Below are 12500 nucleotides of genomic sequence, written 5' to 3' on the forward strand. Positions count from 1 at the left end.
TCGTCGACATTCCGATCCGGAGTCTGCGCTGGTTGCACGACGACTGAAATGTTTCATCTTTCCGTGCGGGCGGAACCGATTTATGTTCTCACGCTGCGTATGGGGCCGCGCACCGCAAGTACAAGCCTGGCCAGTTTCAGGGCGAGTGACGCGTGAGTCGTGACTACGTGTTCCAGGCGCGAGCTCCACTTCGTCACGGTGGCAGTTTCGAGCAAGTAAGTGTTAGTTTTTTTGTCATTTGACTCGTGAGTTCCTGTCGGCAACGTCCTCACACGGATGGCTTCCGTGGAGAATCTGTTCGAGATCAACCAAACCTACCTCAACATGAATGTGGGTTGTCGATGACAGCCTTTGGCGCGGTTCGTTGAGCAGGTTCTTGCTCAAAAACACCGTTGAAAAAAGTCACGAAGTTTTTGTATACGGAGGAAGTACCCCTACAAAGCTGACCAATCAGACATGAACGATATCACTGGTTCATAAAATTCATACCAAACCTCACTTTCTTTTGCGGATGAGGCTTCTTGAAGAGCTGTTTGGGCATCTGCCCAAAGTTGTTGATGAAAGCAATGGTGGCATTCTTCTCCAAATCATCCGTGATCTCATCAATATTGACAGCTCCTTCGTAGAAGAGGTGGTGGAAGACATTATGTGCTTCGACCGCTGCGCTTCCCTGCTGCTTGTAGCCGAAGATCAGGTCAATCCATTCGTGTATCCGTGACGTCACGTAGTCACATTCCAATGCCTGTAAGCGAGGTCACAATGACATGGGAGAGAAAGAACAACATTGAAGACCAAAAGGAACAACATGGGAGAGAAAGAGTCACATTGAAGAAGCTGAGATACTGAGTGAGTGAGTGAGTGACTGAGTGGGTGAGTGACTGAATGAATGAGTGAATGCGTGAATGAGTGAGTGAGTGAGTGAATGCGTGAGTGAGTGAGTGAGTGAGTGAATGAGTAAGTGAGTGACTGAATGAGTGAATGAGTGAGTGAGTGGATGAGTGAGTGAGTGAGTGAACACAGGAGAAATGATGGGAGAGAGGGAGGTGGGAGCGAGAGACTCAGACGGAGGGAAATGGAGGGAAAGGAAAGGAAAGGGAGAGGAGGGGAGGAGGGAGCGAGAGATGGGGAGGAGGGAGGGAGAGAGGGGAGGAGGGAGGGGGAGGAGGAGGGAGGGAGGGAGAGAGGGAAAAGGGGAGAGAAGGAAAAGGGGAGAGAGAGGGAGGTGGGAGGAGGGAGCGAGCGAGCGAGCGAGCACACGCACACAATTGGCACAATGAATATGTGACTCGGCTGGTGTGACAATTAACTGATCAATTACAAAGCCTAGATGCAGCCCTGATCTGTTGTAGCTGCTTTTTCTCACCTCGCGATGAACACGAATGAACTCGTGTGCATCTCCTTTGGCCCAGAGCGGCAGAATGACATTGTCCAGCTCATCCAGGTTCTGCTTCACACCTGCATCATTACACACACACAAACACGCACGCACGCACACACACACACACACACAAACACACAAATGCACTCACATGCATGCACTCACGTGCATGCACGCACGCACACGCACACACACACACACACACACACACACACACACACACACACACACACACACACACACACACAACAAATGCACATTCACATGCACACACAGGCGCGCAAAAACAAACGCTAGTAGGGTATACTACGCTATATACCCCGCTCAGAACGGCCGCTGATCGGCTGATTGGCTAAAATCACCTTAACCGTATCGCACCATGGGATATCATGACTCAACAGAAACTGCAAACAAATTGCCACTACAGGGCAGGAGGATGGCCCCTTTCCTTGCCACTACAGGGCAGGAGGATGGCTCCTTTCCTTGCCACTACAGGGCAGGAGGATGGCTCCTTTCCTTGCCACTACAGGGCAGGAGGATGGTTCCTTTCCTTGCCACTACAGGGCAGGAGGATGGCCCCTTTCCTTGCCACTACAGGGCAGGAGGATGGCCCCTTTCCTTGCCACTACAGGGCAGGAGGATGGCTCCCTTCCATGCCACTACAGGGCAGGAGGATGGTTATTTTCCTTGCCACTACAGGGCAGGAGGATGGTTCCTTTCCTTGCCACTACAGGGCAGGAGGATGGCTCCTTTCCTTGCCACTACAGGGCAGGAGGATGGCTCCTTTCCTTGCCACTACAGGGCAGGAGGATGGCTCCTTTCCTTGCCACCACCACAGCAGGAGGATAGCTTCTTTCCTTGCCACTACAGGGCAGAAGGATGGCTCCCTTCCATGCCACTACAGGGCAGGAGGATGGCTCCCTTCCATGCCACTACAGGGCAGGAGGATGGCTCCCTTCCATGCCACTACAGGGCAGGAGGATGGCCCCTTTCCTTGCCACTACAGGGCAGGAGGATGGCCCCTTTCCTTGCCACTACAGGGCAGGAGGATGGCTCCCTTCCTTGCCACTACAGGGCAGGAGGATGGCTCCTTTCCTTGCCACTACAGGGCAGGAGGATGGCTCCTTTCCTTGCCACTACAGGGCAGGAGGATGGCTCCTTTCCTTGCCACTACAGGGCAAGAGGATGGCTCCCTTCCATGCCACTACAGGGCAGGAGGATGGCTCCCTTCCATGCCACTACAGGGCAGGAGGATGGCCCCTTTCCTTGCCACTACAGGGCAGAAGGATGGCTCCTTTCCTTGCCACTACAGGGCAGGAGGATGGCTCCTTTCCTTGCCACCACCACAGCAGGAGGATAGCTCCTTTCCTTGCCACTACAGGGCAGGAGGATGGCTCCTTTCCTTGCCACTACAGGGCAGGAGGATGGCCCCTTTCCTTGCCACTACAGGGCAGGAGGATGGCCCATTTCCTTGCCACTACAGGGCAGGAGGATGGCCCATTTCCTTGCCACTACAGGGCAGGAGGATGGCTCCTTTCCTTGCCACTACAGGGCAGGAGGATGGCCCCTTTCCTTGCCACTACAGGGCAGGAGGATGGCTCCCTTCCATGCCACTACAGGGCAGGAGGATGGCTCCCTTCCATGCCACTACAGGGCAGGAGGATGGCCCCTTTCCTTGCCACTACAGGGCAGGAGGATGGCTCCTTTCCTTGCCACTACAGGGCAGGAGGATGGCCCCTTTCCTTGCCACTACAGGGCAGGAGGATGGCTCCTTTCCTTGCCACCACAGGGCAGGAGGATGGCCCCTTCCCTTTGCACCACCGCCAGAGAAGGAGGATGGCTCCTTTCCTTGCCACTACAGGGCAGGAGGATGGCTCCTTTCCTTGCCACTACAGGGCAGGAGGATGGCCCCTTTCCTTGCCACTAAAGGGCAGGAGGATGGCTCCTTTCCTTGCCACTACAGGGCAGGAGGATGGCCCCTTCCCTTTGCACCACCGCCAGAGAAGGAGGATGGCTCCTTTCCTTGCCACTACAGGGCAGGAGGATGGCTCCTTTCCTTGCCACTACAGGGCAGGAGGATGGCTCCTTTCCTTGCCACTACAGGGCAGGAGGATGGCTCCTTTCCTTGCCACTACAGGGCAGGAGGATGGCTCCTTTCCTTGCCACTACAGGGCAGGAGGATACTGTGAGTCAACAAATATTCGGCGCATATTTATTTTCGGCTATTTGCAGCCTGGGCATTTTTGGCCTTAAGTCTGTTGCGGCCGAAATTTTGTTTCGCAAGGTTCAGCGTGACAGTGTATGCAGGCAGCAGCAGTACAGGCTGAAAATTTAATGTGACTGAAATAAGTTTTAGCTCTGGGAGGCCGAAGTTTGACCGCACGGAAAACCTGTAGACTTGCAGTAGCCCCTTTCCTTGTCACTACAAAACAGGGAGATGGTTCCTTCCTTGGCACAACATAGGAGGAGGCACCATGCCCTCTCTCTCTCTCTCTCTCTCTCTCTCTCTCTCTCTCTCTCTCTCTCTCTCTCTCTCTCTCTCCCTCTCTCTCTGTTCCTGACTACAAATCTGAACACACTAGTGTTCGATACAAGACTCAGTCAAGCTACAGGCCATGCTGAGCTTCTCATGCCACATACCCAGTTTGAACTTGTTCTTGTTCTGCAGGAAATCAGGCTGATAGAAGAACTCGGGGATGAGCTCCTTGATGTCAGCCATGTTGATCTCGGATGCACTGGCCCACTGGTCCTCCATACTATGGAACATACGATCAGCATGGTCAAAATGACCTCCCTGTGAAAACACACGACAAGAAAGAGAGAGTGAGAGAGAGAGAGAGAGAGAGAGAGAGAGAGAGTGAGAGAGAGAGAGAGAGAGAGAGAGTGAGAGAGAGAGACAGAGAGACAGAGAGAAGGAGATTATCGTACTTCCAAGTATGCGAATACAAGAATGGGTACATGAAATCAACTGTGCAGCTCGAATCGGTTGCGGTCTGGGAAAACTGAGAACGACAGATCAGTACTTCCTCTTCTCCTCCTCCATTAATTATTCTAATACGCTAAAGACGTCGAATGGACCATCAAACTACAAAGAAAGTCGACTTCTTTGCAAGCAAATAATTCACTCCCAGATGGCAGTCACAACTCAAACGTTCACACGCACATAATGACGGGCAGTTCAAGCAGTTCCAGCAGTTCAACCAGTTCAACCAGTTCCAGCTACTGTTGTAATTTGTAATTATTTACTTATTTCTGGATTCCCCAGAGGCTGGAAGGCCTGTCGAGGGGTCTCCATATTTTATTTATTTTATTCCAAACAATACATGGCTGGGGTAGCCAGTGATATAAAAACAAACAAACAGAATAAGAACATGATTGACGCATAATTCATATCTAAAACATGTGGTGGCTAAGCAGCAGTAGTCTTACCTGCAGGCGTAAGAAGTGCTGTGTGAACGGTTCCAGGCGTATCAGGTACGACGACACAATCATAGCTGATGAGTAGTGTGTGCCGTAGTAGTACGGCTTTGTGCCAACTGCATCGCGCACACACAAAGATAGGAAAAACAAACAGTTACCCGATAGTGTAGCGCCCGATAGTGAATGTGGATGTGTTAGTACAGGTGGGGTACGGGATGGGGTACGGGGTGGGGATGCGAGGTGGGATACGGGGTACGGGGTGGGGTATGGGGTACGGGGTGGGGTGTGAGGAGAGCATGCAGAGAGAACAGTGGTACATGACCACTATCTACCCGGGCTACATACGTATGGTTTCTCTCCTAAACTGGGTGTATTCTTTGGAATCTTTACATTTCTTTACAACAGTCATAACGTTACATGCAAACAACAGCGAGTGCGGACCGAGATTCTTCTTCAGTGACTCTGTGTGACTGAGTTTTATGTATACGGTAAAACCTGTGACTGACGCCCACCCTTCGGGGCCAGAGAAAGCGGTCTTTTAGTGGCAGGTGGTACTTAGTCAGAGGTTTGCACCGCACAACCATATATGAATGTGAGACCGTCCGTGCCTGGCGAAGTGGTCGGTAGTAGAAGGCTGGTCGCTAGTCACGGTGATCTTTAGTTACAGGTTTTACTGTAGTAGCAGGCTGGTCACTAGTCACGGTGGTCTTTAGTTACAGGTTTTACTGTAGTAGCAGGCTGGTCGCTAGTCACGGTGGTCTTTAGTTACAGGGTTTACTGTACTTGCATACACAGCCAACAGACATGCAATAGTAGAACCAGGTCAGGCAGGTCACTTGTCATGTAAGATTATTGAGGTGCAGACATACTACGGCAGGGGGTGTACTACTAATTTATTTACTTTATTTTATTTTATTCCAAGCTATACATGGCTGGGGTAGCCAATGACCACTTTGCGTGGCGATTGCAGGGTTTTCATAGCCAACCACGGCTAATCTATTTGAGAATACAAAGCTGCTATGTGTAGTGTTGTACTTGTCAGCAGTTGTTACAACACACGCCCCAATGGCCCAATGCCCCAATGCCCCAATGCCCCAATGGCCGTCTTACCACTTACCAGCAGGATCCTCCCAGTCACGGAAACGCTGGCTAAACTGCTTGAGACGTGCCGGTGTCTGCGCTCCCATCGGCTTAGACAAGTCTCTGAAGGACTTCGGGTCGCTCAAATCCAATGTCTTTTACGCAAAGCCATGGACACATAGGCACACAGATACACACACACACACACACACACACACACAGATACACACACAGTCACACACACACACACACACACACACACACACACACACACACACACACACACACACACACACACACACACACACACACATACGCGCACACGCGCACACACACACACTCATACACATACACACACGCACACACACACAAACATGCATTGAAGACATGGAGTGACATGCTGGGTCTTTTTTTCACTTCAAGAGAGAATACGCGTAGCCCAATGTTGGAAAAAGAATCTCATCCAATCAAATTGTGCGCAGCTTTGAACTGTTGAGTGGGAGAGCTTGTATAGCCACGCACAAATACGTCTTGGTAACTCAAATATGGAGGGGTTCCGGTTCACGGAACGACATTGCACTTGTTACTTGAAAGGATTAGGTGACTTGAAAAGGAGTGTCACCTGAAAACCTTATTTGAGACAAGGTTGAGACAAGTGGAGACAAGTGAAGCATGCAAAAGGGAAAAGGCAGCAAAAAAGGAGCCACAGGCTCGCTGCGCATGCTCCGGGCTGAGAGCTGCAAAACGGTGCACGCGATGCGTGCAGCAAGACATCAGCATGACGTCAACATGATGTAACACATAAACACATAAAGACATAATAATGAGCGTAACGCGGATTCGTGATGCATATTCACGACACTCCCCGGGCATTGGCCGGAGAACAGAATTAACCATAATTAATAACAAGGAGAAATTTCACACAAAACACGTGGAAAGATAACTGAAGAGCATATAGAATGCGAGAGTAATGAGAGCGAGCGAGAGAGAGAGAGAGAGAGAGAGAGAGAGAGAGAGAGAGAGAGAGAGAGAGAGAGAGAGAGAGAGAGAGAGAGAGAGAGAGAGAGAGAGAGAGAGAGAGAGTTAAACACGGCCGTCGGCCATCAAATCCTGCAAGTTGGACTGAAACTTGCTGGCAGCGGCTCGTGTCGGTCTTCGTACGACTGCAACGGGAGTGCTAGTCTTCTGAGCTGGGGTACCTGGGGATTCCGAGGTACTGCTGGTCTCAAGCGGACACAGTAAGCTTACTGGCCGCTTGATGGTACGTTTGTCCGAAGTGAGGACGGTGGCGGAGCGGATGTTGCCATCGCTGCTGGTGTGTACTTCTTGGATTCGTCCAAGGCGCCAGTGGCCGCGAGGCAATTCCTCCTTGATGAGGACAACGTCAGCAGGCTTCGGAAACGTTGAGGATCGAGTCCTTGACTGCTTGAACGATGACGTGTGGGCTTCTCGCAGACTGAGGAGGTACTCGTTCCTCCAGGCAAGCCAGAACTGATCAAGGTGTCGTTGGCCCTTCTTCCAAAGGTCCAACAGGCTGTCTGCAGAGGAATTGATAGGCTGGTAATCCGGGTCGGTTGGGTCGTTGCTGACCGTGAAGAACCCCTGTGTGGCAGACAGGCTGATAAAATGACCAGGCGTCAGGACTGTGCACTGTTCTTCGTCGACATAGACTAGCGGCCGAGAATTGACGACAGACTCAACTTCTGGCAGGAGAGTGGCGAGTTGGCTGGATGTGAGGAGGCGTCTCCCGATGGTCTTGCGCATGGAGCGTTTGACAATACCCACAAGCCGTTCATACATTCCACCCATCCACGGAGAGTTGGCAACGATGAAGTGCCACTGGATTTGATGACGGCTAATGTACGATGTAACACTGGTGTCTACGACAATGTTGCTCCAGGCAATGTCAAGAGCGGACTTGGCCAGCTTAAATTGGGGAGCGTTGTCAGACACAACTAGCTCTGGCGTGCCACGGCGGGCGACGAAACGTCTCAATGCGAGCAGAAACTCGGCAGCTGTCATGTCGTGGACTGGCTCCAAATGAACAGCTCTGGTCACCATGCACGTGATCAGGCAGACCCATGCCTTAGCGGTTTCTGACTGTGTACGGACGAGGACTGGGCCAAAGTAGTCCAGGCCGATGTGTGAGAATGGTCGCGCTTGGGTCACTCTGGTAGAAGGTAGCGGACTCATCTGAGGTGTCTTGTATGGCGCGCCTTCGTAGCGAATGCACGTCTGACAGCGGCGCACGAGGGCCTTTACAGCTGATCTGCCTTTCGGGATCCAAAACTGATATCGGACACGGGATAGTGTGTGCGCTACGCCGCCATGCATGACCTTGAGGTGGCAATCACGTATGATCAGGTTGGCAATGGCGTGTTCCTTGGAGATCAGGACGGGAAACCTCGATTTGGAGCAGAGGTCAGCATTCTCCAGTCTTCCACGGCATCTCAGTACTCCGTTGTCGAGCACTAAGTTGAGCTTAGTTGCCAGCGGATGTTGCTTCCCACTGGACAGAGCGGTGATAACATCTGCATAGTGTGCAGACTGGCTGTGGCTGATCCAGACTTGCTCTGCTGCTTCGATTTCTCTAGGCGTGAGAGGTCCAGATGGAGTTGGTTTCTTCCGCAGCCTACAGAGGAAACGAAAGCAAAGTGCAGACACACGCACTAAAGAGTCGAACGACGAGAAGTCGTTCACAACAATGCCATATGGGAACACATCAGATTTTTTATTTGTCTGTGAACCCTGACCAAATGGCTGACCCCCCGACCCCTTTGAGGTGACTTCCGGAGGACCCTCCGCCGGCGCAACAGTGACGGTTGCTGTAGTGGTGCCTTCAATCGGTAGGCTGGGGCCGTTCCACCAGGCGTCGCATTTTAACAAGGCTGCGGCGCTCAATCCACGGGATGGCAGGTCGGCTGGATTCAGCTTTGTCGGGACGTAGTGGTGGAGAACGTCTGGAACGGCTGCGATGGCGTTGACGCGGTTCTGCTCAAAGACGGGGAGCTTCGTGGACTTGAGCCAATGGAGTACAGTCGTTGAGTCGGTGTACAGATGAGTGGCTTGGAACTGGATGTCCAGTTGCTTGCGTAGGTACACGATAAGGCGAGATCCTAGGCTTGCTGCCATCAACTCTAACCGTGGGATCGTTTGACCCTTGACGGGAGAGACCTTCGTCTTGCTAAAGATAATATGGCGCTGACTCTTATCACCGACAGTGCTTTCCAAGTACGCAACAGCAGCGATGGCGATCGCTGACGCATCGCAGAAGATGTGCAACTGATACGACGGACTCTTACATGTGGGTACGCCGACGTAGCGTAAGATCGGATAGCTGCTAGACTCGTCAAGGTCGGCGGCTATTGGGTGCCAGCGACTGAGGACATCGGAGGGCAGTGAGTCATCCCATGACACAGCAAGCTTCCAGATATCTTGCATAAGAACCTTCGCTCTGATGGACACGGGGGCGAACAAGCCAAGCGGGTCGAAGAAGCGAGACAGTGCCTGTAGAACCTGGCGTTTCGTAGTGACAACAAGGTTAGCTGCATTAGGCGACTGTACGGACAAGACATCCTCTCTGGGGTCCCAATGGAGACCAAGGCATTTCTCGCGAGTGCTTCTTGAGCGATCGTGTTCTGGGATCTTGTCCAAAACCTCGGAAGAGTTTGATGCCCACTCTCTAAGGTTCATGCTGATTGCGGAGAACGTCGCCTTTGCTGATTGATAGTGAGCGACAGCATCGTTGATGGTGTCCTTGCCCAGGATGATGTTGTCTACGTACGTGTTTCGGAGAATGTCGTCTGTCTCCGGTGAACAGGTCTGCGTGAGGTGGTACTTGATCGTTGCAGACAGCAGGAAAGGGCTGGAAACAACACCGAAAGGGACTCTACAGAAACGCAGAGTTTGGAGATTGCTGTAGTTGACTGGATGGTTGGGGTCATCCAACCACAAGAAACGAGTGACATCACGATCGGCTACGTTCAAATTCATCTGTAAGAACGCTTTCTCGATGTCACTACAGACGGCAATAGGGTGCATGCGGAAACGCAGGAGAATGCCGCAGAGATCAGGGATCATGCACGGCCCAGGATACAGACAATCATTGAGACTGGGCGAGGTCTTCGATACACGAGCGGATGCGTCGTACACGACACGGATCTTAGTGGTGCTGCTGGACAGCTTGAGCACACAGTGATGTGGCAAGTAGTGTATTGGATGCGAGTTGTCTCTCTGGCTGGGACAAGCAACGCGTTCGATGATACCAAGTGACAGTTGCTCTTCAAGTACCTTGCTGTACTTGACGAAGGTATCAGGCTCGTGACGGAGACGTTTAATGAGTGACTTCAAACGTCCAAAAGCAAGTGGAAAGTTGTTTTCCAAAGGCGGATGTTGTTGTCGCCAAGGCCACCCGACGGTGTACCGTCCGTCCTCAAACACGACCGATTGGAGGAAGTCGTCATACGCATGATCGTTGCTGGGGCGTGTCGCACTGAGAGAGTCGAAATCTTCAACAGCCCAGAAGCGCTCAAGGTCAAACGAGGGATCTTCACGTCGATGACTTGCTACGGCTAAGGTGGTGTTGCTCTTGATTACCGAACAGGCGTGCTCAGTTGCTACTGTGCCGGCGCAAACAAAACCAAGTGACGAGTCCAAAAGCTGCAGGCCATCGGGAAAGGAGATGCGGTCTGTGCCCAGGATCTTGTAGTAGTGATCAAGACCAATGAGGATGTCGATACACAGGCGATCGTTGGATGACGTGAGCGGCTCCGCAAGAGGAAGGGTGTTGAGGCTCGGGTGCCTGTTGGTGTCCAAGGGCACGCGCCATATCGGTGAAGTGATTTGGGGAATCACATTGGCGGACAGCGGAAGGATTGAGCCATTCTTCAGTTTGAGATTGACCTCGACGCGTGGGTACTGAGACGTGTTCCTCGATACACTACCGAAAGTAGAGAGGGCAATGTGATCTTGACCTAGAACGCTGAGGTTGGCTTTCGCCTGGAGCGCCTGCGTGACGTACGACCGGCAAGAGCCACTATCGAACAGTATACGTGCAGACAGCGTCGTCGGGGTACCGGAAGAGTTGGACACTACATCTGCAACTGCGGTTTGCATGATGACGGACTGGTTGTCGCCTGCGACTGTGGTAATGGCAGGACGTGGCTGGAAAGGTGCCGCGTTGGCACACATTGCGGAGCTTGGTTGTGCACCGAATTTCACGGGACACAAACTGGAGTGATGGTCAGGCTTACGACAATAGAAGCAAGGCTTCTGCAGACTACACGAAGAAACACTGTGGCCTGGCCGTAGGCACCGTTGACACTTGTCGCCTAGGCGTGGTTTCCTTGTTTCAAGTGTGCTATACTTGGAACACATGTCAGAGTAGTGGCTTTCCCTGCAGAAAGCGCAGACTTTCTTTCTTGGCTGTGATTGGCGACTCGACTCGCCAACAAGAAGTACGGACGACTTATGTACGGAAGACGGCTGTTCATGTTTGCTGCTGGCGGCATGACTGGACTGGCGCTCGGCTGTCTCCTGCGCTACTATATACGCACACAGTTTGACTCTCAACTCGGCGACAGACCATGGATCGATGCCTTTCTGCAACTCAAGTTGCGCAAGCACGTGACGCGGAAGCTTGCTGGTCATCAGTGAAATGAAGATTGGTTGGTCAGTGTCTTCTTCAAGAGCGTTGAGACTGCGTAGATGTAGTTCTACCGTATCGTACAGCTTACGGAGCGAGGATGGCTTGTTGGTTGCCGGTGGAGTTTCCATCAGGGCGACATGGTGAGCATTAACCTGCACCTGCGTGTTGCCATAACGCTCGTCGAGCAGGCCAAGAGCAACAGCATAATTTGCATCTGACAGAGATAAACCAGAAATGGTGTCGAGTGCATTGTGGGTCACATGCTCCTTTAGGTAGGAAAGCTTCTGTACATCGCTTAATCCAGTGTGTTTGTGTACGGATGCCATGAACATGTCGTGGAAAGACTTCCATTGCAGGATGTCGCCATTGAATTTAGGTAAACCTAACTTTGGTAAATTGACAGTGGACTTGTGAGATGCTTGAGTGGTGAGTGATTCACTATGCTGTTGTAGCAGAGATTGAGTTTGTTCTTGTGTTTGACGATGAATGGTGAGTAACTCTTTCATCTGGCTTTGCATTAGCTTGACAACTGAGTCGTCGTCCGATTTGTTAGTACTCGACTCTGGAGAGGTCTGACAATCTGCTGCTGATTTCAGTTGAGAAATTCGGAATTTGAGCTTTTTGATCACGCTCATAGTTTCAAACTGGAAGTCCAGATTATCGTCTGCTTCCTGTTTACAAGCAGCTTCGTCAGAGCTCTCCAGGGCGGAGGAATCAACACAATTTGACAAAAGTTCACAGACCTCATCAAATGCTACGACATCGGACTCTAAAGATGCACATGTTTCACTTAGCTTTTCTGCTGTTGCAGATGAGGAAGCTCCAGACAATAATGCATTGCCGTCATCGAGGCATTGCTGGATGCTCTTCCGCAGCCGAAGTATCTTGCCGCGATACCGCTTAGTTGATGCCGGATTAGGAGCATCGGCACTCGAAGCCTTTTTTGGTGGCATTCCCGGGTTTCGGCACCAAGTT

The 12500-nt window shown here is 51.8% G+C and overlaps 1 protein-coding gene across 1 annotated transcript in view; it reads right to left on the minus strand.

Annotated features, from left to right (window-relative positions):
• Nucleotides 1-12500, minus strand: part of LOC135829993 (WD repeat and FYVE domain-containing protein 3-like) — a 112354-nt gene that overhangs the window by 26932 nt on the left and 72922 nt on the right. The window contains exons 57-61 of the mRNA XM_065342385.1: nt 5916-6033; nt 4808-4914; nt 4019-4172; nt 1364-1455; nt 500-742 (exon numbers count right to left, since the gene is read on the minus strand). Coding sequence (XP_065198457.1) covers nt 500-742; nt 1364-1455; nt 4019-4172; nt 4808-4914; nt 5916-6033 — 714 coding nt within the window. The remainder of the gene's footprint in view (nt 1-499; nt 743-1363; nt 1456-4018; nt 4173-4807; nt 4915-5915; nt 6034-12500) is intronic.

The sequence above is a fragment of the Sycon ciliatum genome, chromosome 13, assembly GCF_964019385.1.
Source record: "Sycon ciliatum chromosome 13, ocSycCili1.1, whole genome shotgun sequence".
NCBI lineage: Eukaryota > Metazoa > Porifera > Calcarea > Leucosolenida > Sycettidae > Sycon > Sycon ciliatum.